Source organism: Eulemur rufifrons, chromosome 28 (genome assembly GCF_041146395.1).
Source record: "Eulemur rufifrons isolate Redbay chromosome 28, OSU_ERuf_1, whole genome shotgun sequence".
In the NCBI taxonomy this organism is placed as follows: Eukaryota; Metazoa; Chordata; class Mammalia; order Primates; family Lemuridae; genus Eulemur; species Eulemur rufifrons.
This window is the reverse complement of record NC_091010.1, coordinates 7,557,274-7,584,682: the sequence shown is the minus strand read 5'-3', so window position 1 is coordinate 7,584,682 and position 27,409 is coordinate 7,557,274. Positions and strand designations below refer to the sequence as shown.

The 27,409-nt window shown below is 49.0% G+C and overlaps 1 protein-coding gene across 4 annotated transcripts; it reads right to left on the bottom strand.

Annotated features, from left to right (window-relative positions):
- On the bottom strand, positions 1-27,409 carry PRXL2A (peroxiredoxin like 2A). Of its 4 annotated transcripts, none has more exons than XM_069459960.1 (6): positions 27,351-27,409; positions 10,840-11,002; positions 7,954-8,045; positions 4,664-4,804; positions 3,505-3,669; positions 1-693 (listed from the first exon to the last, which is right to left on the bottom strand). In XM_069459960.1, exons 2-6 carry the CDS (start codon positions 10,976-10,978, stop codon positions 580-582), a joined length of 651 nt encoding a protein of 216 aa, XP_069316061.1. In that variant the 5' UTR covers positions 10,979-11,002; positions 27,351-27,409; the 3' UTR covers positions 1-579. The 4 variants fall into 4 exon arrangements, with proteins under 4 accessions (XP_069316061.1, XP_069316059.1, XP_069316062.1 ...); XM_069459958.1 differs by having other exon boundaries at positions 10,840-11,019; positions 27,351-27,407; XM_069459961.1 differs by lacking the exon at positions 27,351-27,409 and adding an exon at positions 27,282-27,344.

The window sequence follows — 27,409 nt, the reverse complement described above, 5'->3', positions numbered from 1 at the left end:
TTTTATTAGTTTTATATACAGGTGATTTCTGATGCATAATTTTATTAGAGCTAGAGATGATCATTTCTTCTAGAAAAACAAATCTCTGGGGTTAGAATGGAAGACAATGAAACAAGAGATCTCACTTTATTATTTATCTTTATCAAACTAATCTGGAGCATGAGTTATACTTTGACATTATATAACAAGTTATTAATAGAATCCATAAAAGTCAAAAACCTCATATTCTCCAATCTCCCAATCAACTTTTCTTAGATTTTTGAAGACATAAAAATAAAATCATTTCAAATAACAACACTCAAACACCATATACATTTGTAATGAGGTGCAGCAATTTTAAACCTCATATTTTCCAGGTTTTGGCTAAAGTAACACTTACGAGTTTCTTAGATTTCTGTCAGCCTTGTTTTGGGGTTACTTTGCCTTTCCGGGGATACACAGAAGACAGTATTAAAATATGTTAACAATGCACACTGAGAACACAGCACAGGCGGGTTGCTAACTCCTTAGCGACACAGTGGGAACCCGAGGACACTGGTGAGTGCCCCTAGTTATCCTGCCTCAGGCGGTTGCACACAATCATTTTCTCTCTGGGGTCGGAGTCTGCGGCTTGATCTTCCTAACAGCTTCCAAAACAGAAAGTGGGTTTACTTTGTCTCCAAATTCTTTTTCTCGGTGCTCCAGAAGAACGCCCTGAAAGGAAGGAAACAAGAGGGATTGTCAGTCCTCAATCTGAATCATGCATTCACGACACCGTCTGTCAAGTCCTGTGCTCGGACAGCGGAGAACACGCAGCTAAGTCAGGCCTGGCTCCTGCTGCAGAGAAGTTCAGTCTCCTGAGGAACGTGGAGCAGGGAAGGCCGCATCTCAGCAGCACTTTGGTGCTGCACAAAGTCAGTAGTGACTAATTATGATAAAGGCCACCAGGGAAGGCCTCACAGACAATAAAGCATGGGAGGTAGGCAGGATGGCTACACGTAGAGATGTAGGTTAAAGAACATTCCAGGTGAAGAGAACAGAAGGAAGCTAACACAGAAAAGCCTGAAGGTGTGGAAGTGGAGCTCTGAGGGCAGACTTTTTGGGAGGCACTGAATGACTATCTGAAAGGAGACCTTCTCTTTCCTTTAGTCTTCCTAAGAAACTGGAGGCCTCTCACTTCTGACACTGTGACAAAAATTGCACTAGGACATAGGATACCCCAAAGTTACCCTAAAGTTTATGGTAAAAAAGATAATGTGTTTGAGATCAGCATCAAGGAATCCTTGTTAAAGAGTTCTTTGACCCCTTGTATCTAGGAACTGAAATCAAGAAAAAAGTCTGTAAATATGCCGTGTCATTATTAATAAAGAACTGAAAAAACAAGAAGTCCCACCACACAGTGGTGACTATAGGGAAGCACATCAGGAAATTTACATTTACTTGCTAATAAAGCATAATGCAGACATTAGAAAAACTAAGACTACGTAATGAAAAAGGAAAATGTTCATTATACACTGTTAAACAAAAAGAGAACACCTAGTTTAGTAAGATATCATTTTCTTAAAAAGCAAATAAAATAAAAGGCCACTCAGCTTTGTTTTAACAACCTGTTACCCATGGTGGCTGAGCTCACAGGATGGCTCTCCCACCTTCCACTGTTCCGCTCTTTCCCAGTTTTCTACAGTGCACACATACTTCTTCTTTAAAGGAAATATGATGAAGGGTTATTACTACAAAAGGAATCCCCACTGAGTGGCACCTGGCACAGCGGGACTGCAAATACTCTACTCCTAAAAAGGACTGAGGTTAAGTCCTGAAGCTCTGCCAGCCCAGTCAATCTTCCACCAGGGAGGATGAAGGCCAGGAGCCCCAGGGAATAACAACAAAGCCAAACACCACCCCTAGCAACACCTGGAATGTGCCAGCAGGCCCCTGAGCACCAGATGAGTCACTGCCAGGCAAGAAAAGGCTGGCAGGTGTGCCAAGCCCTGCCCTAGAGCCCCAAGAAGGCAGAGACAGGAAGAGGGAAGGAACTCTACAGTGCCAGAGTCGGAAGAGGCTGGGCAATCCTCTAGTGAAGCGGCCTGCCCTAGCGTAAGGGCATCTGGAAGGGGCGGCTGGGAGCCACCTCTGGGGAGAGGCTATGTGCAGGGGCGGGGGCAGGTCTCTGGAGCTGGAGAGATCTGAGTTCCTGGGTTTCATTTCTGGGTCCCACTTACTAGCTGTGTCGCTGGCTGTGTTATTTCATATTTTCCTTACATGTAGATGGGAATAAAATTACCTAACATCCCAGACTGGTTGTGAGGAAGACATGAGATTATTTATCTGAGCACCTGGAACAAGGCAGGCACCCACTGGCAGCCATTATCACGTAGAAATTTTGATAGATTTACCAGCAAATTAGCAAATAGGTTTAAGTTAAATCAGATACCATTTTATGCTCAATTCTAATACAGTCAAGCAAGAGCAGTTACCAAGGTATAAAAGAAAGAGATAAGAAATAAAGCTTAAAATAGGATTTCTAGTCCCATTCACTTTTATTCCTCCTCAGTTGGGAAAAGTATGCAATTAGCAACGTTAATAGCAAGATCCAACAGTGCAGACCAACCTCATCTTTTGACAGAAAGAAAACACTTTCTACGTATGTTAATGCCATGCCCCAGGTTGGCAGAGACAGGCCTCGACGTTAGGCCACCAGTCTCCAGGTTCTCCTCCCATGCCCCGCCTGCACTCACTTCGCCCCAGCCCTGCGGCACATCCACCCCCCTCTGCTGCCACTGCCCTCCAGGGCGGGGATCACCGCGGCTCGAGGTTGCCCGTGCTTCAACACGGAACACCTGCCTACCTGCCTCTTGGGCCCACAGAGACCTCATCCCTCCTTTCCACACCTTCCCCTGGGGTCCCCATGCTGTGGACCCTCGTAACAGCCTACAACAGGCTATCTGCAGAGGAGTCAGTTCCCTCCTCTCCTGGGGCAGCCCTGACACCCAGACCCCACAGGGAAAAGCATGGTTTCCTCCCATACCTCCTTGTCACCTCCCCTCATCAGACCTGTTTTTATTCCTTCCTTTCTCTTCATTTTTCCCTATCATCATCATCCTTGCTGGCCTGGCAACACTGCCAGGGGGGAAATTCATAAACAGAATGAAAACCATGCTTTCATTCAAGCACAGAAAATGGAGCTTGAAGTCAAGAAAACCTGGGTTCAGGCCCCAGCAGTTCCTTGGTGCAGCTGCTCATTGCCCCTCAGTCCCAACTTCCTCTTCTGCAGAACGGTCAGGTTAATTCATGACGTTACTGTGAGGCGTGAGTAGATTCAGGTGTGAGATACCAGAAGCAAGCAGATGTGTGATAAACCATTGCCCTCCTACCCTTCCTCATATTCCCTGGATTTCTAGAAGGCAGGTGGGGGTGGGAGGAGGCCCCCAAATAGGGAAAGTCAACCCGCCACCCAGCCCCTGGTCAGGGTCTGTTGCTCACAGACACAGATATCCATAGACCAACAAGTACAGAGTAAGAATTTACCTGTTTTCCTGGTCCCACCACAAAAACTCCCCCGAGGATGAAGCCTTCACCTTCCAGGTTTCCAGAGAAGCCTCCATTCCAGGCTCGGAAGAAGTTGTACCACACCCCCAGACGGATGAATCCCAAAAACATCATCTTCCGCCTTTGTGGACCATAGAACCTTTTCTATGAAGTGAGAAAGACAGATCCCAAGTGAGCGGCCTAGATGCCCGCCTTCCCCAGGGAGGAAAGGCTCCCAACAGGGCATCTGTTCTCAGGCAAAGACCCAAAGCCTGATGGTTCATGTCCTCAACCCCACCCAACATGGACAGTTCCCACCCAGGACCACTCTCAACTGCCTGGGGAAACCGAATCCTGCCAGGCACAGCGTCCGACCTCAAGGCAGGCCCAACCTAAGGAAACAGATTGCAGCTCTCAACTCTGACTTCTCACTAGGTCTTGCACCTCACGGGTGAACAGTGCTACATTCTGCAGAGGTGGGAGAAGAGGGCACAGAAGTATGGCTGCAATGAATTAAGGGACAGGCGGTTTGTGCTAGGGCCCCTACCTTATGGCGGGGGAACCTGATGGCGTTTCAGCTATTTCCTGCCCTCCCTAGTCACACAGCAGGGAGGGCTTAAGTAATACAAATACTCCTTGACTTATGACATGTCCTGAGAAACACACTGCGAGTTGAAAATGCATTTAATACACCTAACCTACAGAACAGCATAGCTTAGCCTAGACTACCTTAAAGGTGCTCAGAGCTCTTAGATTAGCCTACAGTTGGGCAAAATCATCTAACGCAAAGCCTGTTTTATAATAAAGTGCTGAATATCTCATATAATTTACAGAATATTGTACTGAAAGTGAAAACCATGATGGTTGTCTGGGTTCTTGAAGTACAGTTTCTACTGGATGAGTATGGCTTTTACCCCAACATAACGTCGAAAAACCGTAAGTTGAACACTCATAAGAAAAGGACCGCCTGTAACTGACAGGACAGCTTGTAAGTGTGTGATTGTGTCCTGCTCAGAGGGCTGGGAAAGGCCCTGCAAGTTCAGGGCAGCTGAAAGGAACACCAGCCTCCAGCTCCAGGCCAGACACACCCTGGGCCACTGCCCTCTCCCCAGCCAAGCACGATCTCAAATAGTCTGTGTCTGGCTCACAGCACACGCACCTTTTCATCCAGGAAGATTTCTCCTTTGAAGTAAGGCTGGAAGTCCTTCACTTCAGCCCTGATGTGCTCCTTCACCACTGCATAGAGAGGGATGCCCAGCTCATCCAACTTGGGTTTCAGGGAGGACAGGTCTGCAGCCTCCTGCAGAAGACACGGAGGTTCAGGGACACGAACTCCTGCGGCTCTGCAGCCAACAAACCACCTCTCTTCCCAGCAGGCTCACAGCATGGCTGGCACGGAACACAGAGGAGCAGAGGCAACAAAACACCAGAGGCAACGCAGGCCTGTATAGCCCAGCCTGCATCTGTCCCAGCTGGGCACGAGGCTTCAGTACAGGGTACCAGGACCGCTCCTCAGCCCAGGCTTCTTGTCTTCTCCATGATGAAAAGGAAAAGCTAGGCTCCTGTTACGGGTTTCCTAACCATAGTCTGGGGAGCAGCCGTAACATATCCTCCACGCCTGCCTATGCCTCTTCTCCCCTGCCTTATCTCCCAGCCCCTCCCCAAACTAGCACAGGGCCCAGCAGACACACCCCTCTCAGGTCATGTGGACGGCTGCCTCCACACTGTCACTCAGTCAGCTCCTCTCCCCTTCCTTCTCTCTCCAGCTCAACCCTACCCTCTGGAAAGGTATCCCTCTTCAAAAAAGATTTCCCTGGCTAGTCCAGCTCTGGAGTGAAGCCCTGTTTCTCTATGCGTATTGTATCTTCCCTGCTTGGTGACATTGTTTGTACTAAGTCTGTATCTTACCACTAAGTTGAAGGCTGTCACTAAGAATCCTAAATGTGTCACATAGAAACTATGTCTTCCATTTCTTGGAACTCTTAGTGCCTAGCACATGCCTGGATATACAGCAGGTACTAACTACCAGGTGGAAAGATTTGAAGGTGGAACTAAGGCAGGGAACACAGCTGAGCCGAGAGGTACAGACATCCTTGACCCTCCTGAACTGTGTGCTGGATGAATAAACTAAACTGCACGAGTCATGGTAAAACTTCAACATCAAGAATCAATTCCATTCTCACATTTGGTATCTGAATTAAAAGTCAGCAGGAAATCCTTTTAAATCAGCCCATTCACCTCCAATACAAATATACTGCTGTATGGTGGTGGCTAAATTTAAGTTTTCACTTATTTTCTAGAGTAATAAAAAAAGAAGAGCTAATGAAGTAGAATTGATTATAATACATTTATCAAGAGCTACAGTGACTGGCAAATTTTGCCCTAGAGCAGAGAGGACTACAGCATCTGATGTGATCAAAGAATATCTGTGAGATAAAAGGTTGTATTCCCTTTTCCTGGGCTCCTTACTCTGGGTATGGCATGCTATAAAGCCAAGAAGTGGAAACTGAGTCACACACCTCCGCCCTGGCCACTCAAAATAACTCAGACTGTCATCCACCCATCCTTTTTGAAATATAAGTTTCCAAAATATGTTGTGTCAGGGCACAGACCAGTGCAAAGGAAAATAGCTTATAATTAATTAAGGAAAGCTGTTGTGCTTGGAACCCTCTGGGTTTCACTGGCCTCAAGAAATCAAGTCAAAACAGGCTTTCTTGCTGGTATTTATAGGTATCACAGATTTGGAATCAGAAGCCCTGAGCGTAAACTCCACCTTCTGTGCTAGGCAGAATAACGAGCCTCTGAAGATGTCCACATTCTCATCCCTGGAACCTATGACTATGTTATGTTACATGGCAAGGGGGAATTAAGGCTGAAAGGAAATTTAGGGTGCTAATCAGCTGACTTTAAACTAAGGAGATTATCCTAGATTATCTGGGTGGGCCCAAGGTAATCACAGGGATCCTCAAATGTGGCTGAGGCAGGCAGAAAAATCAGTGTCATGGCAATGCAACATGACAAAGACTTGACCAGCCATCGCTGACTTTAAAAATAGAGGGAGGGGCCATGGGTCAAGGAATACCAGTGGCCTCTAGAAGCTGGAAAAGACAGATAAATGGACTCCACCCTACGGCCTTCAGAAGGCAGGCAACCAGATTCCACTCTGGAACTCTGACCTACAGAACTGTAAGATAAATCTCTGTTGTCTAAAGCCACTGAGTTTGTGGTAATTTGTTACAGCAGCAATGGGCAGTGTGGCTTTGTTACAATCTCTGTGTCTGTTTCCTCCTCTGTAAAACAAGAATACTAACAAGCTGTATTTTCAAGCGATATGGTGAGCAACCCCTGAGATAACAGGCCTAAAAGTGCCCTGGAGGTAAGGGACTACAGGGCATCATGTGCTTCCAGTGGCCCAAGTGGATTCTCCTCCAGCCCAACCACACAAGGACCGGCGAGGTCAGCAAGGTTGAAAGGAAATGCCTCGGGGTCAGGGAGGGCAACCAGAGGAATGAGGATGACAACTGGACAGGGCGGCCATGGCCACTACTTGAGAAGCAAAGTTGTCTCAAGAGCAGGAGTACTGTCATTCTCAGTTTGTCCTAGGAAAGGCAGTGATCTCAGAACCTGGTGTCTGCCACCAACTGGCTGTGTGACCATGGACGGGCCACCAAACCACTCTGGTCCTTGGTTTACCCATCTGTAAAGTGACAAGGCTGGACCAAAGTATTTGCAATGTCCCCTCTAACACTAGCATTTTGTGTTTCAATAATCGCAGTTCCTGCCTTCCCCTGATAAGCTTCCTCACTTAATAATGGCTTCCCTCTGGGGGCCAACTTGGAGACCACCCAGTTGGTGAGCTCCAACTTTCAACAAACTCGCATGCTGAATGCACCCACACTATCAGCGTGGCTGAAATCACACTGAGCTACAGATCCAATGCTGAGAGCACACAGTGAGGAGGCAGAGCTACCATGTCTGAGTGTGTGGCCCTGAACTGTCCATGACGGACTCTGGGGGGTCCCCAGGCGGAAGGAGCCAGGCAGGTCTGTTCTAACATGCAACCCTGAAGTGCTTCCCCGTCACAGGGATGGACTGACCATGCCCAAATCAGTAGCAGTCCAGACACCTCATTTTAATAAGCATATGTCAGTGCTGAGCATCAGGAATGTGGAGTTGGACCTGGTCACTACCCTCGATTAAATGGGAAGATGGTCCAGCATAGGGTGAAAGGCTTGGGAGTAGCAAAGGAAAGTCAGGTGTGTTGCTAGCCCCTGTAGAAGATGGTGAGTTGTTAAAAAACAGACACAGGGCATAAGTCAAAAGAAATACCTAGCGAAAACAACCAAGAACAAACCAGAGTTGATAAAAGGCTAAGCTGGCCTGCAGGAAATGCACTAGCCCCTACTTGCCAGGATCCTTTTCTCTGAACAGATCCTCAAATACACTCACCTCCCGACAGAGGAAACAGCCTGGCCTCCGCACAGCCATGATCACAGCTCCATTCCTTTCCCACAGCTCCTTTGCTTTGAAAGTCCTTGGTTCTGAGGGAGAAGAAAAGGAAATTCAGTATCTCCCCCCAGCCCAGCCCAGCCCTGATCACTAAGCAGCTCATGAACCACACTCGGCCAAGATGAGGTCAGAAACCAGGCCTGGCAGAGGACCTGCACAGGCATTTCACCTGTGGAAAAGACAAACAGGAAACACAGACAGGGAATATTCACCTTCCTGAGGAAAATTAATAAGACTTAAGAATCCTACTGTATACCCAAAACGGCCCTCCCCCATAAAAATCTAATTTCAAACTTGAACACTGGCAATTTCCATTATTGCTGATCTCAATGGATACTGTAATAATCCTCTGGAGCAGAAATGTGGCCCAAACTGATAAAGTCTTATACTTTGGTCCCCATCCCCAAAACCCCACTCTTAAAAACATATTTAAAGAAAATAAGTCAACAGAAATTTTTTTTTTTTTTTTTTTTTTTTGAGACAGAGTCTCACTCTGTTGCCCAGGCTAGAGTGAGTGCCGTGGCGTCAGTCTAGCTCACAGCAACCTCAAACTCCTGGGCTTAAGCGATCCTACTGCCTCAGCCTCCCGAGTAGCTGGGACTCCAGGCATGCGCCACCATGCCCGGCTAATTTTTTCTATATATATATTTTAGTTGTCCATATAATTTCTTTCTATTTTAGTAGAGACGGGGTCTCACTCTTGCTCAGGCTGGTCTTGAACTCCTGACCTCGAGCGATCCACCCGCCTCGGCCTCCCAGAATGCTAGGATTACAGGCGTGAGCCACCGCGCCCGGCCAACAGAAATTTTTAAAAATTGTTAAATTAAATATGTTAACTGCAATATTATTAATAGAGGAAGGTAGAAGATGCTCAATGAGGAAGTGCTTTGGGGTAGTACAGTACTGTAGCTGAAGCCAGGCTCGAAGGTCAGACTTCAGTTTGAATCTAGCCATGTGACCCCAGGCAAGCTATTTTTCTTCTTTGAACCTCACCTTCCTCATTTGTAAAATGCAAATATCCAGTAGTTCCACTTTGGGCTGTAGGGAGTATTACAAGATGAATATAAAAGTACTCACCACAGTGTCTGATAATAAGAGTTAGTGAGGGCTCAATAAGTATAAACCCTTATTATTGTATTTTATTTAGTCTTCAGAGATGGGATGTCGCTCTATTGCCCAGGCCAGAGTGCAGTAGCATGATTCTAGTTCACTGCAGCCTTGAACTCCCAGGCTCAACCATCCTCCTGCCTCAACCTCCCAAGTAGCTGGGACTACAGGTGTGCATTTCCACATCCTGCTAATTTTTAAAATTTTTATGTAGAGATGGGGTCTCGCTATGTTGTCCAGGCTGGTCTTGAACTCCTGGGCTCAAGGGATCCTTCTGCCTCAGCCTCTTAAAGTGCTGAGATTACAGGCATGAGCCACTGCGCCTGGCCCCTTATTATTTTAGTATTTCCCAGACAGATGCATGTTCCTGTGGAATGTTATGTGAAAAAAAGAGGCGTAGGGGGGAAAGTCTGTAATCAAATAAGACTGGGAAACCCTGGGACGAACAAAGCATTACAGGTCTCTCTCTGCAGAACTTCAGTTCTTCACTAAGGTGACCCACTGTGAATCTGCACGATGACATCACCAGCATTCCTTTGACAAGCTTCCTCACTTAATGAACAGATGATGATGGCCTCCATCTGGGGGCTGACCTAGAGACCGCCCAGTCAATGAGACCCAGGTTCACCAGTCAAACTCTCCTGCCCCACTAGCAGGACTGAAATCCCACGAGCTACAGCTCTAACACAGAGCACACAATGAGGAGGCAGAGATACCAAGTTTCAGTGTGGCTCTCAGCTGTCCATGATGGACGTTATGGGGGTTCTCTGAGAAGAGGGAGCCAGGCAGGTCTGTTCTAACATGTGACCTTGAGGTACGTCCTCATATGCTGCAGCTTCATCACAAGGAGGGGATGACCATGCTCAGATCAGGAGCAAGCCAGACACCTCATTCCAACAAGCAAGTCCCTTCTGCGTGCCAGGCCCTGTGCTGAGCATCGGGAGCATGGAATTGGATAAACAGCGTCTCTCATGCTTATCTGACTCAGGAACTCCTTTTCTTGTGAAGATCCCACAAGCCTGGAATTCCTCAGAATTCACTCTAGAAGGGCTGGTTTAGTAAACAATGGCACTAAATATTGTGGAGCAACTTATCATTATAGTTAGAAAGACACTAATAGTGATTTAAAAATGCTTTTCATAAGAGAAGCTAAAATGTAAAATAGCACTTACACTAAGATCACAACTATATAATAATATGTACACGTGGAAAGGAATATGCCAAAATAAAAACGATTATTGTGTTAGGGTAATGGGATCATCAGTAGTTTAAAAAGTGTTATTATGGTTGGGTGCAGTGGCTGACACTTGTAATCCTAGCACTCTGGGAGACTTATAATCCTAGCACTCTGGGAGGCCAAAGCAGGAGGATTACTTGAGCTCAGGAGTTTGAGATCAGCCTAAGCAAGTGTGAGACCCTGTCTCTACTAAAAATAGAAAAATTAGCTAGGCATTGTGCCTATGGTGCCTGTAGTCCCAGTTACTTGGGAGACTGAGGCAGGAGGATCGCCTGAGCGCAGGAGTTTGAGGTTGCAGTGTGCTGTGATGCCACTGCATTCTACCAAAGCAACAGAGCGAGAGTGTCTCAAATAAAAGTGTTATTTTTTTCTAATGTTGTTACATTGCATTTAATTTAAAAAGTGTTATTTTAGAAAGAAAAAATAAGTAAGCCTGTGCCTCAGAAAAGTACTGAGATTGGTGAGGTGAGGTCACCACTTACCCTTCTCCAGTGTTTTCAGGTCTATATCCTCCAGATACTCCAGCGCTGCTTTCTGCGGCTTGGACAGAAACACGTCTGTGTTGGCCAGGAGCAGTGCCAAGGCAGCAGCCCCCAGGGCTCCTGCACCAATGGACCACATCCCAATGGTGAAGAAACCTGGATCCTGGAGGAAAGACATTTCTGGAGATTGAGAGGAAGGAAGAAGACGTTACTGCTCCCACAGGATAGCTAGGATCTGATCTCCCGTACGAGGCTATGGAGGGGCTGCCAACCAGGAGGCCACGAGACAGGCAGCAGCAGGATCAGAGATGAGACTGGGCAAGGGCTGCTAAGCACCCACTGCTACTAGAGCATGGGGACACAACAGACACATGGAGGTTCCTGCCCCAAGGAGCTCACCAGGGAGTCAGGAATGATGACAGAGAAAGGACAACTTTCTCAGGTGTTTCTCTTGCTGTCCCCTCTCCTCATGCCCCAGGTTGTAGCCCCCAGCTCTGTGGTGCTCTACCAGCTGTGTCCCTTGGAAGCAGACTACTTCCTCATTCTCCTCCTCATCAATGCCTGACTCGCCTTCACAATCCAGGTGGCTCAGCTACCGCCTCCCTGGGTAGGAGCAGCTTTCTATTCTGTGATAAGAGGATACGCAGAACACTAATCACACTGTTTGTCACCCTGTCTTTCTTCCTCTTTAGTTTCGGAATCTTTTCAGAAACATGGACCATACCCTGCTCTTCAGCCAGTGCCCAGCAGGGCTTCATTCATGGTAGGGGCTGAGAGTCTCAGCACATTTCTCCCGATTGAGAATAGCTTTATTTTTTACTCATTACAGAAATAAAATAGGCTCATGGTAAAAGTAAAACAAAAAGGCAATACATAAAACCATAGTCAACAAGAAAGCAAATATCCTCTCAAGCTACTACTTACTGATTGATGGTCACTGCTAAACACCAGTGTGTAATCTGACATTTGCCCCTGTGAAGGGAACTACACAGATGACTGCCAAATGAATGGGAGCAGAGGCAGAAAGAACACGGTGCTGCAGTGTCTGCTTCAGAGGGGGCTGGGCAAAGATGTCTGCATGAGGTACGGGTCTCTGCAATTGAAATGGCATTCCAGGCGGGTCCTGTCCCAATCCAGCCTTGTTCCCAGCTCTTGCCTGGGTGACCGACTAAGGCTCCCTCTTGTGGCTAGAAACTTGTGGAAGCAGTAGTATGTCACCCAGCCCTCCTTCTGATAACCACCTACAATACCTATCTTTCCATTTGGCCCTCACTCCATCCTAGCATCTGACATATACTGGTGCCTTCCTCATTAAGTACCAGCCTGCTTAGATCACCATCGGAGACAGACCTCGGGGGGCGTGTGTGTGTGTGTGTGTGTGCGCGAGCGTAAATCCCACCTAACCTCAGTTCATCTAACCTCTGACTTAATTCTCCCCTGCAGGACTTTGCCAGGAGAGTATTCCTCCAAAGGATTAAGCAAAGGCCTGGAAATCTGAATGTCACTGCCAAGGGAGGGGGCTGTGAGGCACCCACTGCAGTCAGGTAGGGGTGGGAGTGACTCAGCGGTAATGTCATCGGGAAGGAAAGGGTAGGGCAGATTAATGATTAGGCTGCCTGGGAAATTCAGATTTGAGTTAAGAAATAGAAGAGAACTTCCAGGCATGGGGTGACCAAATGAAACAGCATTTAAGAAACAGAAATTGGACATCTACATATTTAGGAAGGGGAAAAAGAAAGGGAGGTTAGAGAGAGAGAGTGTGCAGGTGTTGGGGGGCCGGAGGTGCTGCTATGGTATCTCTGATGTGAAGGACTCCAGCCAGGAGAGAAAACTTTCTCTTTACCCACTGCTCAGAACGTACTCTGTGGACTGGCAGCATTGGCACCGTGCAGAAACATGGAATCTCAGGCCCTACCTCAGAACTAAGGAATCTTAAACTGCATTTTAGCCTAAGACTGGCAGGCAATTCATAAGCACATTAAAATCTGAGAAGCATTGTCTTAGAGCAAAGAATTCAGGACTTTGTGCTTGTTTGGCCATAAGCCACAGAACAAAGTGCAGTCACGTGGGCAGGCTGGCCTTGGAGAGCTGGGCCCTCCTCAAGCCCAGCTTCCAACCCCTCAGCCTGCTGCAGGAAGGCAGCGACGGGCACAGGGAGAGTCACACACGCATCTCCACCCCTCTGCCTGGAATATCCTGCCTCATTCTGTGCTTCACAACTCAGACGACTCAAGAAGGCTCCCCAGATGCTCTGCCCACCCACAACTCCGGAAAGGTGTTTACTCCTTCTCTCCTGGGTCCTGTGCCCAAAACACACCCACGGTCCTTCTGATCTGGACCTGTCAGATCTCTCTGCTTTGATTTTGTTCCTCAGTTGATCTCTGACTCTCCTGTGCTTAGCACAGTGCACATTTGGTACGCAGTTGGCTCACCACAAACGTGTGCTGAAATGAATTCAATAGAATTGGATGACGAAGATGACTTATGGACAACCAAAATTCCTAGGCCAAGTAGGAAAAAAACTTCTACAGGCCTGCTTCCAATTCTTTTACGTGACAAAGTTACACATTACTAGATTATGGTTCACAGAACAATTAGGAGGAAAACCACAGCTCTCACCTGCTTGCTGTAAACAAGAGATTCCCTAGAGTCTGGAACAATTTCTGTACCTTTGGGCACTTCCGAAATGTCCCTGGATTTCTGTGTGTATGATTCAGGATCACATGGACTGGTCTCTGATCACAGATTTGATAGGCATTCCTTCATCAGTTTGTAAAAGTCAGCTTATATCTACCCTATAAAAGGACTCTCTTTGACTCCTGGGGCTTACCAGTACACTCAGGACGTCCATGGTCCCTTACAGCCAGCTCCACACCCTTCCAACATGTCCCTGCTGCACTTAGATACAGACAGGCTCCATCTCCCCACTACCCACCGACAGGCATTTGGCCTGTTTGCTCCTGAGTACAAGGGAATTCAACTCAACTAGACTCAACATTTATTTCCCCACATTTATTTGGCACTGATTTACTTAATAAATGGCAATTTAGGGGGACATAAAATGATACCCAATCCTCAAAAAGATACAGGTTTGGTACACAAACAACAGAAAAGCAAGTGGGAAGGTGAGCACCTTGGGAAAGGTATGAACGTGAGGCTATGGCAGCAAAAGGACGAGAGTCAGTCTGGGCAGCCACAGAAGCACCCAGGAGGAAGGAGCTTTGGAGCCGGCGTAGAACGCAGGAGGCAGGATGGACAGGCTAGGCTGGGACTGGGCTGACCGAGTCTGGGAAGCAGCAGGGACTGGGAGTGGATGTCAGTGTTGAAGGCATTCTGAGAACTCAAACTTCCATGTCCCAAAGCCTTCCATCTCCCCACCTCAAGTTCAAGGGCTGGGGCATAAAACCTGGACCTAACCGCCCACCCCCGCCCCAGAACACTGTTTTCCACCCCAACCTCTCTCCCCACCCTGGGCTGTAGATCCAGAAGGTGTGAGCAGAGAAATCACCCCTTTGGGGAGGTGCTCCCAGTGGGCCTCTAGCAGCTGGCTCTTCTGCCAGGGAGCAGCAGTGAAAATTCACTTCTGGGAACACCTACAGAGTGCACACGTCCAGGCCCTCAGCCAACCTCCCCAAGCTACAAAGCAACTTCCACCTTGGCACATCTTGGAGCAGGTACCACTGTAACCACCACTGCTGCGCAGTGTGAGCAGACCCTATATCTTGAATCACAGTTATTTCCACCCCCCCAAAAAGGGCAAGTAAAGGGAGCTTTAATATCTAAATAGAACAATGCATTTTCACATGGGCCTCTAAGACCACTCATTGGTAAGGAGGCCAGTAAACCAGATTTACTTAGTGTCATTTGACACACATGGCCTAATTTCATTCACTCAACAGGCTTGTGATGCAGTGATCACCCTGTTGGCAGCTGACAACACTGAGGTTCAGAGAAGTTCAGTAACTTCCCCAACGTCACAGAGCCAGCAGGCAGCAGTACTGCAACCTGCACCCAGGTCAACAGGAACAGGACTCAAGCTTGTAGTCTTTCTACTCTCACACTGTGCCTTCCCACACATTCAGAAGTGGGTTTCTGGAGGTCAAGGGGCATGATTTCCTTTGTCTTAAATAAAAAAAAAAAAAAAAATCACCTTTTTTTAGTCATCAAACACATGTACAGTCAAACCATGTTTACTCTAAAGGAAATTTACCATACACCAGATGTCTCTTCTCTTTCCTCCCCTTTCTATCCCCTTCCGTCCAGGAATGGGTCAGCTCCTCTGACAGAGAATAGCAAGGCTGTTTATAGAAAAGCCAGCCCCCACCTGACAGGGCCACAGCATTCAGTCCCCCGCTGTGGGACTTATCTGATCCATCCTGTCCCACAGAAGGTGAAGCAGGATGAGGCCACAAACAAACAACAGCTGTGGCAGCTCAGAATGGCAGCTCCGGTCTGGGAAGAGCACAGGGGCGGGGGCTGGGGAATGGGGAGAACCACTGGACTCCCCAGGCCAAGCTGAGTCAATCCCATCCCAGGCCCCACTTTCCTCAACTTCAAAATGAGAGGGTGGAATGGAGAGTGTGCTAAGGTTCCTAAAGCCCCCCAGAGACATCCTACCATTCTAACAAAAACAGCTTATTTGGAGTCAGAACATTCTTGGTTCCTCCTCATGACTGCTGCTCCCCTTTGCCCATTTTAGTGTCCAGCTTTGAGACCCTGTCTCTCCCCTACACAAGGCAAGTCCCCCACCACATGGTCCCTTATCCCCAACCTCAGGCAGTTTAAACCAGTGAACAAGGCACTCACCATCCGCAGCGTCCACACCCCTGCTGCTGCTGACAGAGGCTGAGCCAGGGGTGAGCAGGCAGGCAGAGCCCGGTGGCAGGGGAGGGCTGAAGGCGGGGCTCTCGAGTCACGCCTATGCCCCTAAGCTCAGTCACTCCACAGGCAGGACCAGGCCACCCAGAAACCCTGGGGCTCCTTCACCTGCCAGCAGTTAATCTCCAGAAAACACTGCCAAGGCCCCTCAGCCCTTCAAAAAGTTGAGCAATCATTTGCAGTCATGCAGATTATAACATTTTCCAAGTGCCAAAAGACTCCATCCATCTCTGCTATCTGGTGCAGACTAATGAGGCAAAGAAGCCCTTAACACAGCCCACATGTCCCACAAGGAGAAGTCAAAGGACAATGTCCCTTCCTCTGTGGCTCCTTGTGCAGGCTGCTCCCTTGCCCCATTCATCATCCCAGCCCACAAAATCAGCCGGCACCACCACCATCAGCGACCTTCACCTGCTGCCTATTCTTTACCTCCCTTTGCTTTCCTTTTTTTCTGCCACTTCAGTGGCTTCTCTCAACCCACACTCCCTTCCTGGGTGACCTCCTCTACTTCCAGCACCTCACCCACCACCTTAGTATTGACTTCCAAGTCCCTACTGCTGTTCCTGACCCGAAGTTTCCACAGGGATTTGTAGGCATCACCGTTGCCCTGTCCCCAAAATGTTTTGACCTCGACTAAAGTCAATTTCTCCTCTAGGGTTCTAGCCTAGCTTAGTGGATGACAAGAGCATCCATCAACTGCTCAAGCCAGAAACTAGGAGTCACATTTTTACTCTTCTTTCACTTTCACTGTCCACACCTAATCAATCAGGAAGTTCTGTCCACCCATAAAATGTGTCTTCTACCCATTCTCTCCTCAACCTCACTGTTACTGTCCAAGCCCAGGCCTCTATTTTCTACCTAGGCTATTTCACCAACTACTGAACTGAATGTGGCTTGGCTCTAGTCTTGTCTTCTACGTTTTATTCTCCATGCCGCAGGCAGAGCGATTCTAACACACCCAGGCCTCACCACATCCTTCCCTTGCCTTCAGACTCTAACAGTCAAGTCCTCAGCACGGCTGACAGGGCCCTCCACAGCTGAGCTTCAGCGCACCGTTCTGGCCTTATCCCATGCCATGCAGCAGCCTGGCCAGACAGTGCAAGGCCAGTCTCACACCGTTTCCTTTACCCAAAATGCTCTCCCCACCCATGCCAACTAGGTAAACGCCTACCTATTAATAAGGCCCAGCATAAGTAACACTTCCTCCCCAAAGCCTTTCCTGAAAGCTCCAAGAATTGATTGCTCCCTCACCTCCAATTACATAGCACGCATGCGACACACACATAACTCGATGCACAAATGGACTTTGTGTGTTTTAGTTACTTACACGTCTGTCTCTATAATATGGTGGCACAATCTGAGGACAGGAGCTGCTGTCTTATTCATTCCTGCATCCCCAGCACTTAACACAGATCCTGGTAACTGGTAGGTATGAAACGTTAATGAAATGTTCTGATTTTTACTCTTCGAACTCCACCGTGAGGCAGAGTTGGAACTAACTTACAACCACTCAATTTCACCTCAGTATGCAAGGTGATTTTGGACAGGGCTAGCTTGACATCAAAGAAAACACTCAAGCTTGGGGTTTAGGTGACCTTAGGTTGGGTCCTGGCTCCACGGCTCACTGGCAGAACAATCTGACACAAGCCATGACATTCTGGGCCTGGGTCTCCCCATCTGTATAGACAGAAGGAACAAGAAATTCTGTGAGGTTGTCCCAGCTCTGACATCCCACCCAAAGACTCTAAAGTACCATGTGATTGCAACTACACGAATGTGACGTCCAGAAAGCAAGCCACGGGGTGCCTGCCACTGCTGCTGTCCTGCTGGGTGTGCACATTCTCACGGCCTCCTTCCCTGGCCTGGCTCCTGACGGTTCAAGGAGCTGCCTCTTGGCAATAATTGATAAAGTCTTAAAAAACAAAGTATCAGCACTGGGTGGGTTAATTCATGTCTGAGACAAGTAGAGACAGCATCATATTCTAAACATCAAAGGTACATCTGCCAAGCACAGCCCCACCCAGGGAATCCTCCCTCCTCAGAAAGAGCTGCCCTGAGGCAGAGACGGGAGAGGGAAAAAAGGGTTCCGAGGGAGACCAAAAAAAAAAAAAAAAAAAAAAAAGGTGCACGTGGGCCTCCTTGCCTCAGGCCCTCAGTGGAAAGGATGCTTCATCTTCCTTCTCTGCTCTTCTCTGTTCTCTTTCCTTCTCTCAAAGTTCTAGTTCAGCTTCTCCTTTATTGAGTAAATGAGGAAACTAAAGCTCAGAGAAGGGGCTGGCTAGTCCAAGGTCACATGGGCAAGGTGGGTTGGCAGTGGCCCTGCCGGGACTTTTCGGGTCTGGGTCTCCCCACTCCCAGTCCATGATTGTTTTTCCTGCATTGGACACTCTGGGCCCCAGGCAGCCAGTCACAGGCCAGTGGCCTCTGAGGCGGGACAGTGTGGGGGCTGGGGGCTCAGGCAGGGGGACCCTGCAGGTCCTGAAACCTGCTTATTGGCCTCAAGCAGGCGGACAGCAAGACTACTCCTCAACAGGGCCTGGGAAGTCTGGTGCCTGGAGAGAACACCAGCCTTTCCCAAGCCCAATCCTTAGCAAGCAGCTTATAAACCGAAGCCAAATGTTTTCGTAAGGGTCACGTTGCCCATTCTCAGCTGAGAAGCCATTCTGCACCACTCCTCTCCACAGTAACTGTAAGGCTGGTGGCAGGCACCCCTCCCTTCCCTAATGAAAAAGAAGCCCCTCTTATTCCTGAATATCCACCCTAAAGCTGAAACAAAGAAATTCCCCACTCCTCGCGCCGTGCCAACATCTCCTGGCCAAAGAAGCTCCCATCCCCCAGCCCTAAAAACATATATAAACCCACTCAGACTTCTGGGCCAGGCAGCTTCTCTAGTTCCACTCGTGGGACTGTGAGACTCGCCCGGGTCCCTCTCTCGGGGACTCGTTACCCCCACCTGGGAGCACTCCAATAAAGCCTCTTTACTTATCCCTTTCAACTCTGCACATCTTTCTTTCTCTGGCACTGGCCACTTCAAAGAAACCTTACATTTGGTGCCGAAACCCGGGAGGGGCGTTTGGCTGCGCCCGCCCACTCTGGGGCCTTGGTTGCACCAACCCCCTTCCGCAAACTCTCACATTTTGGACTGGGACCTCCGCTGACTGCTTAGGAGTCCCTGATTGACTACCTCGGCCTGGGTGAGTCACCCCGTGTTATCCCAACCCGGATCCCCCAGGAGCCTGCGTTCCTTCCGGGAAACTATTCCCTGTCCGTTAAACTGTGGGCCCACGTCGGAGGCTCCCCCGTTCCAGGGGCCGAGGCTATTCGGGGACGCCTGAATTCCTCTCCCCCCTTTCCGTGCCGGCACACTAGTCTCGGGTGGAGACGTCCCCCCAGGCTTTTGCTGCCTCCGTAGCCAGGATACTGTTCCTGGCTATTTCCCCATCAGGGTTGAGGTGACATGGGTAACCAAACTTCCCCGCGAGACGCCCCTGGGGTGTCTGCTGGCCAATCTGAAGGCCCTGGATTTAGACATCCGGCCCAAGTGCCTCATTCTTTACTGCAACACTGCATGGCCAATGTATAAATTGGACAATGACTCCCAATGGCCTGAAAATGGGACTTTCAATTTCAATACTCTGCAAGACCTTGATAACTTTTGTCGCAGGAATGGCAAATAGTCGGAAATCCCATATGTCCAAGCCTTTTTCTGTTTACACTCCTGTCCTTCTCTCTGTCTGACCTGCCACCCAGCACAAGTCCTCCTGGTGCTGGACCCCCCTCTGCCTCTTCTCCCTCTAACTTTCCACCTGACAGACATCTCTTCAGATGCCCCTTCTGCTTCCTCCTATCCACCCGACTCCCTCAGCCCTCCCCCACTCGACCTCCACCATACCCACAGGCGCCTGCCCATCCTCCCACACCGCCCAGCCACTAGCCGCCGACGTCTCCAGTCAGCCAGCACACTCGCTCCCACACAAACCCCTCAGATCAGCCCCTCCTCTGTCCGATATGGGAGGTGGCCGGCGCCGAAGGGGTTGTATGCGTACATGCTCCCTTCTCCCTTCCTGACCTTTCTCGGATTGAAAAGTGCCTAGGTTCGTTTTCTAATGACCCTACAGCCTACACCAAAGAGTTCCGTAACCTGACACAGGCATATGACCTTACCTGGCATGATATTTTTGTTATACTATCCTCTACCCTTACTATTGATAAAAAAAAAAAAAAAAAAAAAAACACGTCTGGACAACAGAGGGACCACCCATTGCAATGTGTCCTTACTGGCCTCCAGGCCCCTGCCCACCGTGCTGTAAATTATAACAAACTCAAGGAAATCACTCAAAAAGCAGATAAAACCCCACGACCTTTCTCAGCTGCCTTACAGACGCCCTTATTCAATATACCCGCCAAGACCCTACCTCCCCCGCGAGGACTACTGTCCTTACAACTCACTTTATTACTCAGTCCTCCCCCCCCACCCCCGACATCAGAAAGAAACTCAAAAAGGCAGAGGAGGGCCCTCAGACCCCTACCTGAGACCTGGTAAACATGACATTTAAAGTCTTTAATTCCTGAGATGAAAAGACAGAGGCCCAAAAAGAGGCCCATGTCCACCAAAAGACACACCTGCAGGCCCAAGCCTTGGTTGTAGCCCTGAGGCCGGAGAGACCCACAAAACCATCGACCTTGTCTAAGACAACCAGCCACACTCCACCAGACACCTACTTCAAGTGCAGTAAAAAAGGCCACTGGGCCAGTGCCCACAGCCATGTCGACCCACCAAGCCTTGCCCAGCATGTGGTCAAGTAGGACACTAGAAAAGTGACTGTCCCTTGGGACAGAAGTGCGGAGGGTCAGTCCTTCCATCCCTAGACCTGCCGATGACAGCTTTGGGTCTGGCTACTAAAGACTAAAGAGACCCTGACTCAACGACCCCATCACCCTCGCCGAGCCCAGGGTAACAATCAAAATAGCGGGCAAGGCAGTGTCCTTTCTGGTTAACACGGGGGTTACCTACTCTGTCCTGCCTTCCTTTTCAGGCCCTACTTATCCTTCCCAGGTGTCAGTTGTAAATATTGATGGCAATCCCTCTCGACCCCCCACCACCGGTCCCCTAACCTATCTAATAAATGACCGTCCCATCACCCATTCCTTCCTTATCATGCCCTCCTGTCCCACTCCACTTTTGGGAAGGGACTTATTAACCAAGCTGGACACCACCCTCCACTTTTCCTCCAGAACTTCCACCCTCCTCCTCCTCCTTCTTCTTCTTCTTCTCTCTTTCTCTCTCTCTCCAGATTCCTCAGCTCTGCCCACAGCCTCTCCTACTTTACCGAGTCCTACATACCCCCTCCTGCCTGAACTCATAGACCCCCCAGGTTTGGAACACCTCCACCCCAGTGGTGGCCACACGCCACACCCCCATCCTCATTCGACTCAAAGACCCCTCATTCTTCCCTTCCCAGCCACAGTTCCCTATTTCACCAACCCACCACAAAGGCCTAAAACCCATCATAGAACGTCTTCTGCACAAAAAACTTTTAATTCCAACCGACTCTCCCTATAACACACCCATTCTCCCGGTAAAAAAGCCAAATGGCTCCTACAGGCTAGTCCAGGACCTCAGACTCATTGAGGCAATTATCCCCATACACCCTGTGGTGCCTAATCCCTACACTTTACCCTCTCATATTCTACCCTCCACCATCCACTTTTCTGTCCTGGACCTCAAGGACGCTTTCTTTACCATTCCTTTAGACCCAGCCAACTACAATCTCTTTGCCTTTACGTGGAAAGATCCCGACACAAACATGTCTCGACAACTCACTTAGACTGTCCTGCCCCAGGGGTTCAGGGACAGCCCCTACCTCTTTAGTCAGACTCTCACCCAAGATCTTCTTCAACGCCCCTTACAACCAAACACTGTCCTCCAATATGTAGACAATTTATTACTCTACAGCCCCTCATACTCCGACAGCCACACACAAACTGCCTCTCTACTCAACTTCCTTGCCTCTAAAGGCTACCGGATGTCCCCCTCCAAAGTTCAACTGTCTAAGCCTACTGTCACTTACCTTGGACTTAGTCTCACCCCCACTTCCCGTCATCTCACTGTTGATCGGCAGGCCCTCCACGACCTCCAGCCTCCCACCATTACTTTATCTCAGTCCCCATCTCTAAACCTTGCCACTCTACTCCCCATTCCCTGCCTAACCCTGTCCTCACACTCCTACTCAGAAATAGTTAAAACCTCCACTACCCCTTGACCCGATCTGTCAGATAAGCCACTTCCTACAGCAGACTTAACTTTCTTTGTTAATGACAGCTTTGTCACAGGTGAGGAGGACAGACAAACGCCTATGCCATTGTCTCTGCCTCTCAGGTGATAAAAACCTCCTGACTTCCGGAAGACATCACCTCCCAAAAGACAGAACTCATTACTCTCACCCAAACCTTACACCTAGCCCAAGGCAGGAGTATAAATATTTGCACAGACTCCAAATATATGTTTATCATAACTCACTGCCATACTGCCATATAAAAAAAAAAACGGGACTTTCTCTCCACCAAGGGCTCCCCTATTATTAACACCACCCTTATCTCCCGTCTCCTCGAGGCCCTTCAGTTACCCACTCAGTTAACTATCATACACTGCAAGAGACACTGGACGGATGGGTCCCCCGTCACTAAAAAAAACAACTATACTAATACTGTCGCCCGTAGTCTAACATCCCCAAAACATCCTAGTCCGGCTCCTCTTCTTTTCCTTTTCATTCCTTACCTCCAGCCTCACTACACTCCAGAGAAACATGAAAACCTTCTCGCCCAAGAGAAATCAACGGTGGGTCCTTCTAAAAGACGACAAGCTGGCTCTCCCTAAGACACAGGCCCTGAAACTCATTGGCCAGGTCCACTCTTCACTTCATATTGACACTAAGGGCCTCTTCCACCTCTTACAGCCTCTATTTTCACACCCTGCCCTATATTCTCGCATCAAAACTGTTTACTCAAACTGTGACCTCTGTGCCTCTATTAACCCTCAAGGGGACTTCATACCCCCTATATCCACCCACCAGATGCGTGGTCACCTCCCTGGACAAGACTGGCAGGTCAATTTCGCCCATATGCCACCTCACAGGCACCTCAAATATCTTTTAACACTGATAAATACTTTTATGAAATAAATTAAAGCCTTTCCCACTGCCAATAAAAGTGCTGCTGTTGTTGCCTCCACTCTCATTACTAAAATTATCCCACACTTCAGCCTTCCTTCCTCCATTCAGTCTGACAATGGCCCTACTTTTATTCCTAAAGTTATTCATCAGGTCTGTGAGACTCTCGATGTCAAATAAAAACTGCATGTTCCCTACAGGCCTCAGTCCTCAAAAAAAATTAAAAAGACTAACAGATTAATCAAAGACCACCTCACCAAACTCATTATTAAGACCCGCCAATCATGACTTAACCTTTTGCCCTTAGCTCTCACCCCGATCAGGGCAGCCCCTTGACATTCCATCTACCTTAGCCCTTTTGAACTCATGTATGGCCAGCCTTTTCTCATTAACCACCATCTTCCAGCCCAGCCTCCACCTTTGGCCTCCCATCTCCCATATCTCTCCCTCACCAGGCAAAGTCTCCGGGCCCACACAGACAGATATCTACCTCAGGCTCCAGAGACCGACTCAGATATCTCTCACACACATATCTTCGGCCCTTGAGACCAGCGTTAAAAAATTAAAGTCACAGGCAAAATATACTAAAAAATACATGACTATTACCCTTCAGCGACCATTCACGTCAGCCGTAAATACATCCTGGCCCACCAGACACAGGTTCAAATATCTATCAATATTCTAAAAACAGAACAAACTCTAACAAGACAACTTTCCTCCCACCCTCAACATCCCCCTCTTACCTCCTAGCTAAATATTATTCAACATACCCTCACCTTCCTAAACTCCTCTAAAATAATCTCTAATGTCTCCCACTATTTCTTCTGTGCCTCCCTTCAGCGACCCCCTACTGGCTGCTGTTCCCCTAAACTTTTCTAACCCCTAAAAAACTCCCTCATCGGGTCCCTCATACTCCACTCCACTTACTCAAATTCCCCTATGAAAACCTAAACCCACAGGCCAACCTCATGCAGATCACATATACTTTCTCACCACCCTCACTGATCCCAACCTACAACTTCGTAGACACTGTCTTACTAGCCATACTGTGACCATGACCACCTCTTCTACTCTGGGACAGTTCTTCTGGTACAACGAAACACTTATCCACTACGTCAATACATCCACCCGGGATCCTTATTTCCCTGTCATGGTCGTCCCTCAATTAACTCTATACGCCTCAGGACTTGCAGGAGGTGCCCTGGGCCACAGTGTCATTTCTGCCCAAGACTTTACAGATCACCTACAACTATCCCTGGAAACCACATCCGCGTCACTAACTTCCCTGCAGAGACAATTGACTTCTCTGACTCAGTTTCTCCAACACCGCCTGCAGAAATTATCCAGAATGACAGTAAACCAGATACTTCTTCACCCCTACTCTCCCCTTCCAGTCACCCCTCCACCAGCCGACTCCAGCCCATAGCCCCCACTACGCCCCTCAAAAGCAGAAAATAGCCAAAAAGACCGCGGCACCCTATTATCACTAAAAGGCTGAAATGTAAGGCTGGTGGCAGGCATCCCTCCCTTCTCTAATGAAAAAGAAGCCCCTCCTATTCCTGAATACCCACCCTAAAGCTGAAACAAAGAAATTCCTCACTCCTCGCGCCGACATCTCCTGGCCAAAGAAGCTCCCATCCCCCAGCCCTAAAAACATATATAAACTCACTCAGACTTCTGGGTGAGACGACTTCTCTAATTCCACTCGTGAGACTGTGAAACTCGCCAGGGTCCCTCTCTCGGGTACTCGTTACCCCCACCCGGGAGCGCTCCAATAAAGCCTCTTTACTTATCCCTTTCAACTCTGCTCGTCTTTCTTTCTCTGGCACCGGCCACTTCAAAAAAACTTTACAGTAACAAGGACCTATCAATTCCTGTCTAACAGACTGATGACACAGGCACCCAGGGCCCCATGAGCAATAGGAGATACCTTCCCACCCACCCTTGCCTTCAAGCACCCTGGAACTATTAGTAGCTAGTTGCCATGAGCTCTCACCTACTTGCCTCACTCTCCAACTCTCAGCTCAGACCCTTGGGGTAACTGTTGGCCTGGCTCTGGCCCAGCCCTACTCTTAGATGCCAGATTCAAAAGTTTTGAACAGATGCTAAAAGCAGAACAAGACGACACAATCAGCTACTGGTGAGGAACGTGGGGGCTGAAAGAAGTCTTTTCCTCTGATAAGTGAAGCTGGAGCTGGAGCGGCCCCAAAAGATCTGGCCATTCTACCCTCATTTGCCAGCCTCCCGTCTGGGCTCAGGACACATGCTCCATCAAGGAAGGCAGGCAAGGGTGATACCACAAAAGACACTGGCCTGAAAAATAAAAATTCTGGGTTCTCACTCTGACTTTCAGAGGTCACCTTGTCTCTCTGGACCTCAGTGTCTTCTTAAAAACAAGGGCATTTTGAAGGGTTGTCATAAAGAATATAAGGGAAGAGGAATGTGAAATGCAGCAACACACAGGAAAATTGTAAGGCAGCATTATCCTTCTCTTCTTTGCAGGGCTCAGACTCACTCGGCCTCCTATGAGGACAGGACATCTGAAGCATAAGGACAGACATAAAACACTGATGTGCAGCTGTGTCACTGCAGGCCTGCCTCCTCAGTAGGAGTTCTAGGTCTGGTGGAAACCCTGGCTTGTCTCAGCCCCTCTGGCCTGTCTGGCCATTCCACAACACACACTCTATGCTACCCCTGCAGTAGCAAACACTGCCCTCTGGCCTAGCAGAACCGGAGAAGGCAAAGGGCACTGCTTTGTTGTTATCTCCCTGTGCCAGAGGCCACTAAGCTCAGAAGTGAGGCTGGCTCCCTCCATAGCACCTCTGGACAGCTCTTGCCACACAAGCCTTGGCAGAGGAAGACTTGGAGCCTCTGCTCAACATTTCACAAAGAGACAAGGACCCAGCTGGCAGGAGAGCTGCTTTATTTCTGAGATATTGACAGAGCCTGGGGCTTGAGCCCTACAATTCTGGTCCTAACCAAACTTTCTGGGTGCCATTTAAATGACACAAGCCAAGGAGACAATCTTCAGAAATGTCTTTTGTATCTCCTCAGCAGTAATGCATAAGGTCTCAACTAGATGGCATGTCCTTATTAAGGAGGGGGATAGGAGAAAGGTCAGACCAAGATAACAGATCTAACTTTAATTCCTAAGAGCTGTGTGAACCTGAATGAGGCACTGTTTTGCACCAATAAAATGGGAATAATTCTCGAATTACCTTCTGGAGAGTTGTAAGAATCAAAGGATTAAATGTACAGGAGGTGCTTGTAAAGCTACCTTACAAAGAGTGCCATAAATACAACGCATAAATCTTACTTCATGTTTAGATTAGTCCATGATCACCCCCAAACAAGATTTGTACACAAAATGGAGAGTTGTCTGATGAATAGGTACCTTCTAAGGAGTCAGGGCTTGCAGCCTGAATCCCAATTCTCAGCCTCCACAGCAGGAGCATCCAGGACCATACACGTGTGCTGGCTGCCTGACAATGCTTTTCAAAATAAATCCTAAGTAATTATTTTCTTTTTTTAAATCATCTGCCAGGCTCAAAGGTAAATATACTAAAACAAAAACCCAAAACTAAGTTGAGGTTCAGGCAGTTGGGCTGTGGAAATAGCATTGTGTGGTAAGGAAAAGAGGCAGAGAACCAGCTGGACCTGAGCCGCAGGGCGTGCGGGTGTGCGCCCTCCCCATAGCCCTTGCCAGGCGGGGTCTTAACTTCCCTCCTCTTGCCTCTAGCCATCTCCACCTTCTCCTCCTGCTCCCGCCCCTGCAACAATCCTGAGGATAAACTGTTCGATTAGTGACTCTTTCATCTTTTCATTCCCAGATCTCAGCACAGTGTTCTGAAATTTGCACTTGGACTCTTCCCAATTTTAAGTCAGGAAGAGGGGGAACAGGTGCCTCTGAGATCACTCTGAACAAAGCTAGAGCCCGTGCCCTCGTAAAATACACGACTCTATACACAGAGAGGAGGACGGCCAGGTCCCTCACCTCGAGCTGGTCCACCCGCCAGCCCGGGGCAGCCACCAGACCCACCCCGGCCAGGGCAGACCCCTGAGCCCTTTTCTCAGTTCTTCGTCCTAACAATCAGGCAGGTCGGTGCCGTCAGTCTCACGCAAAGCCCAGGGGCGGGGAAGAACCGGTTACATTAGCGCCCCGTTCCGATCTCGGGTCTTCTGACCCCGAGCGCGGGTTTTTTCCACTGGCCGTGGTGGCTGGGGCCGGCGAGGGGGCGCTGCGGGCCGGGAGGGGCACAGTCCTCTAAGGGGGGTCGGGTCTGTCTTCGGAGGAGCTTCACGGCGGGGCTGCACTGGCCAGAGGGGCGGCCCTCAAGAATACGGCGCCTACTCTTTCCGCGCACCGCCGACTTGGCCCTGCCTCAGTTTCCTCACCTGCGCCGCGGCAGACCCCCGCCGACGAGCGCGTCACGTGCCTCGCAGGGCTCCGCGCGCAGCACCTACCGGGAATGTTCCCTTCCGCCTGCCTTCTCTGGCGCCAGACGAGGGGACCCCGAGGGGCC

Excerpts from the sequence above, each read along its gene's own strand:
- PRXL2A (XM_069459958.1), bottom strand. The coding sequence starts at position 11,017 with ATGTCTTTCCTCCAGGATCCAGGTTTCTTCACCATTGGGATGTGGTCC. Across the intron at positions 8,046-10,839 it reads CCTGAAAACACTGGAGAAGG|AACCAAGGACTTTCAAAGCA; the intron begins GTAAGTGGTGAC and ends CTTCTCCCTCAG. Across the intron at positions 694-3,504 it reads TGGTGGGACCAGGAAAACAG|GGCGTTCTTCTGGAGCACCG; the intron begins GTAAATTCTTAC and ends CCTTCCTTTCAG.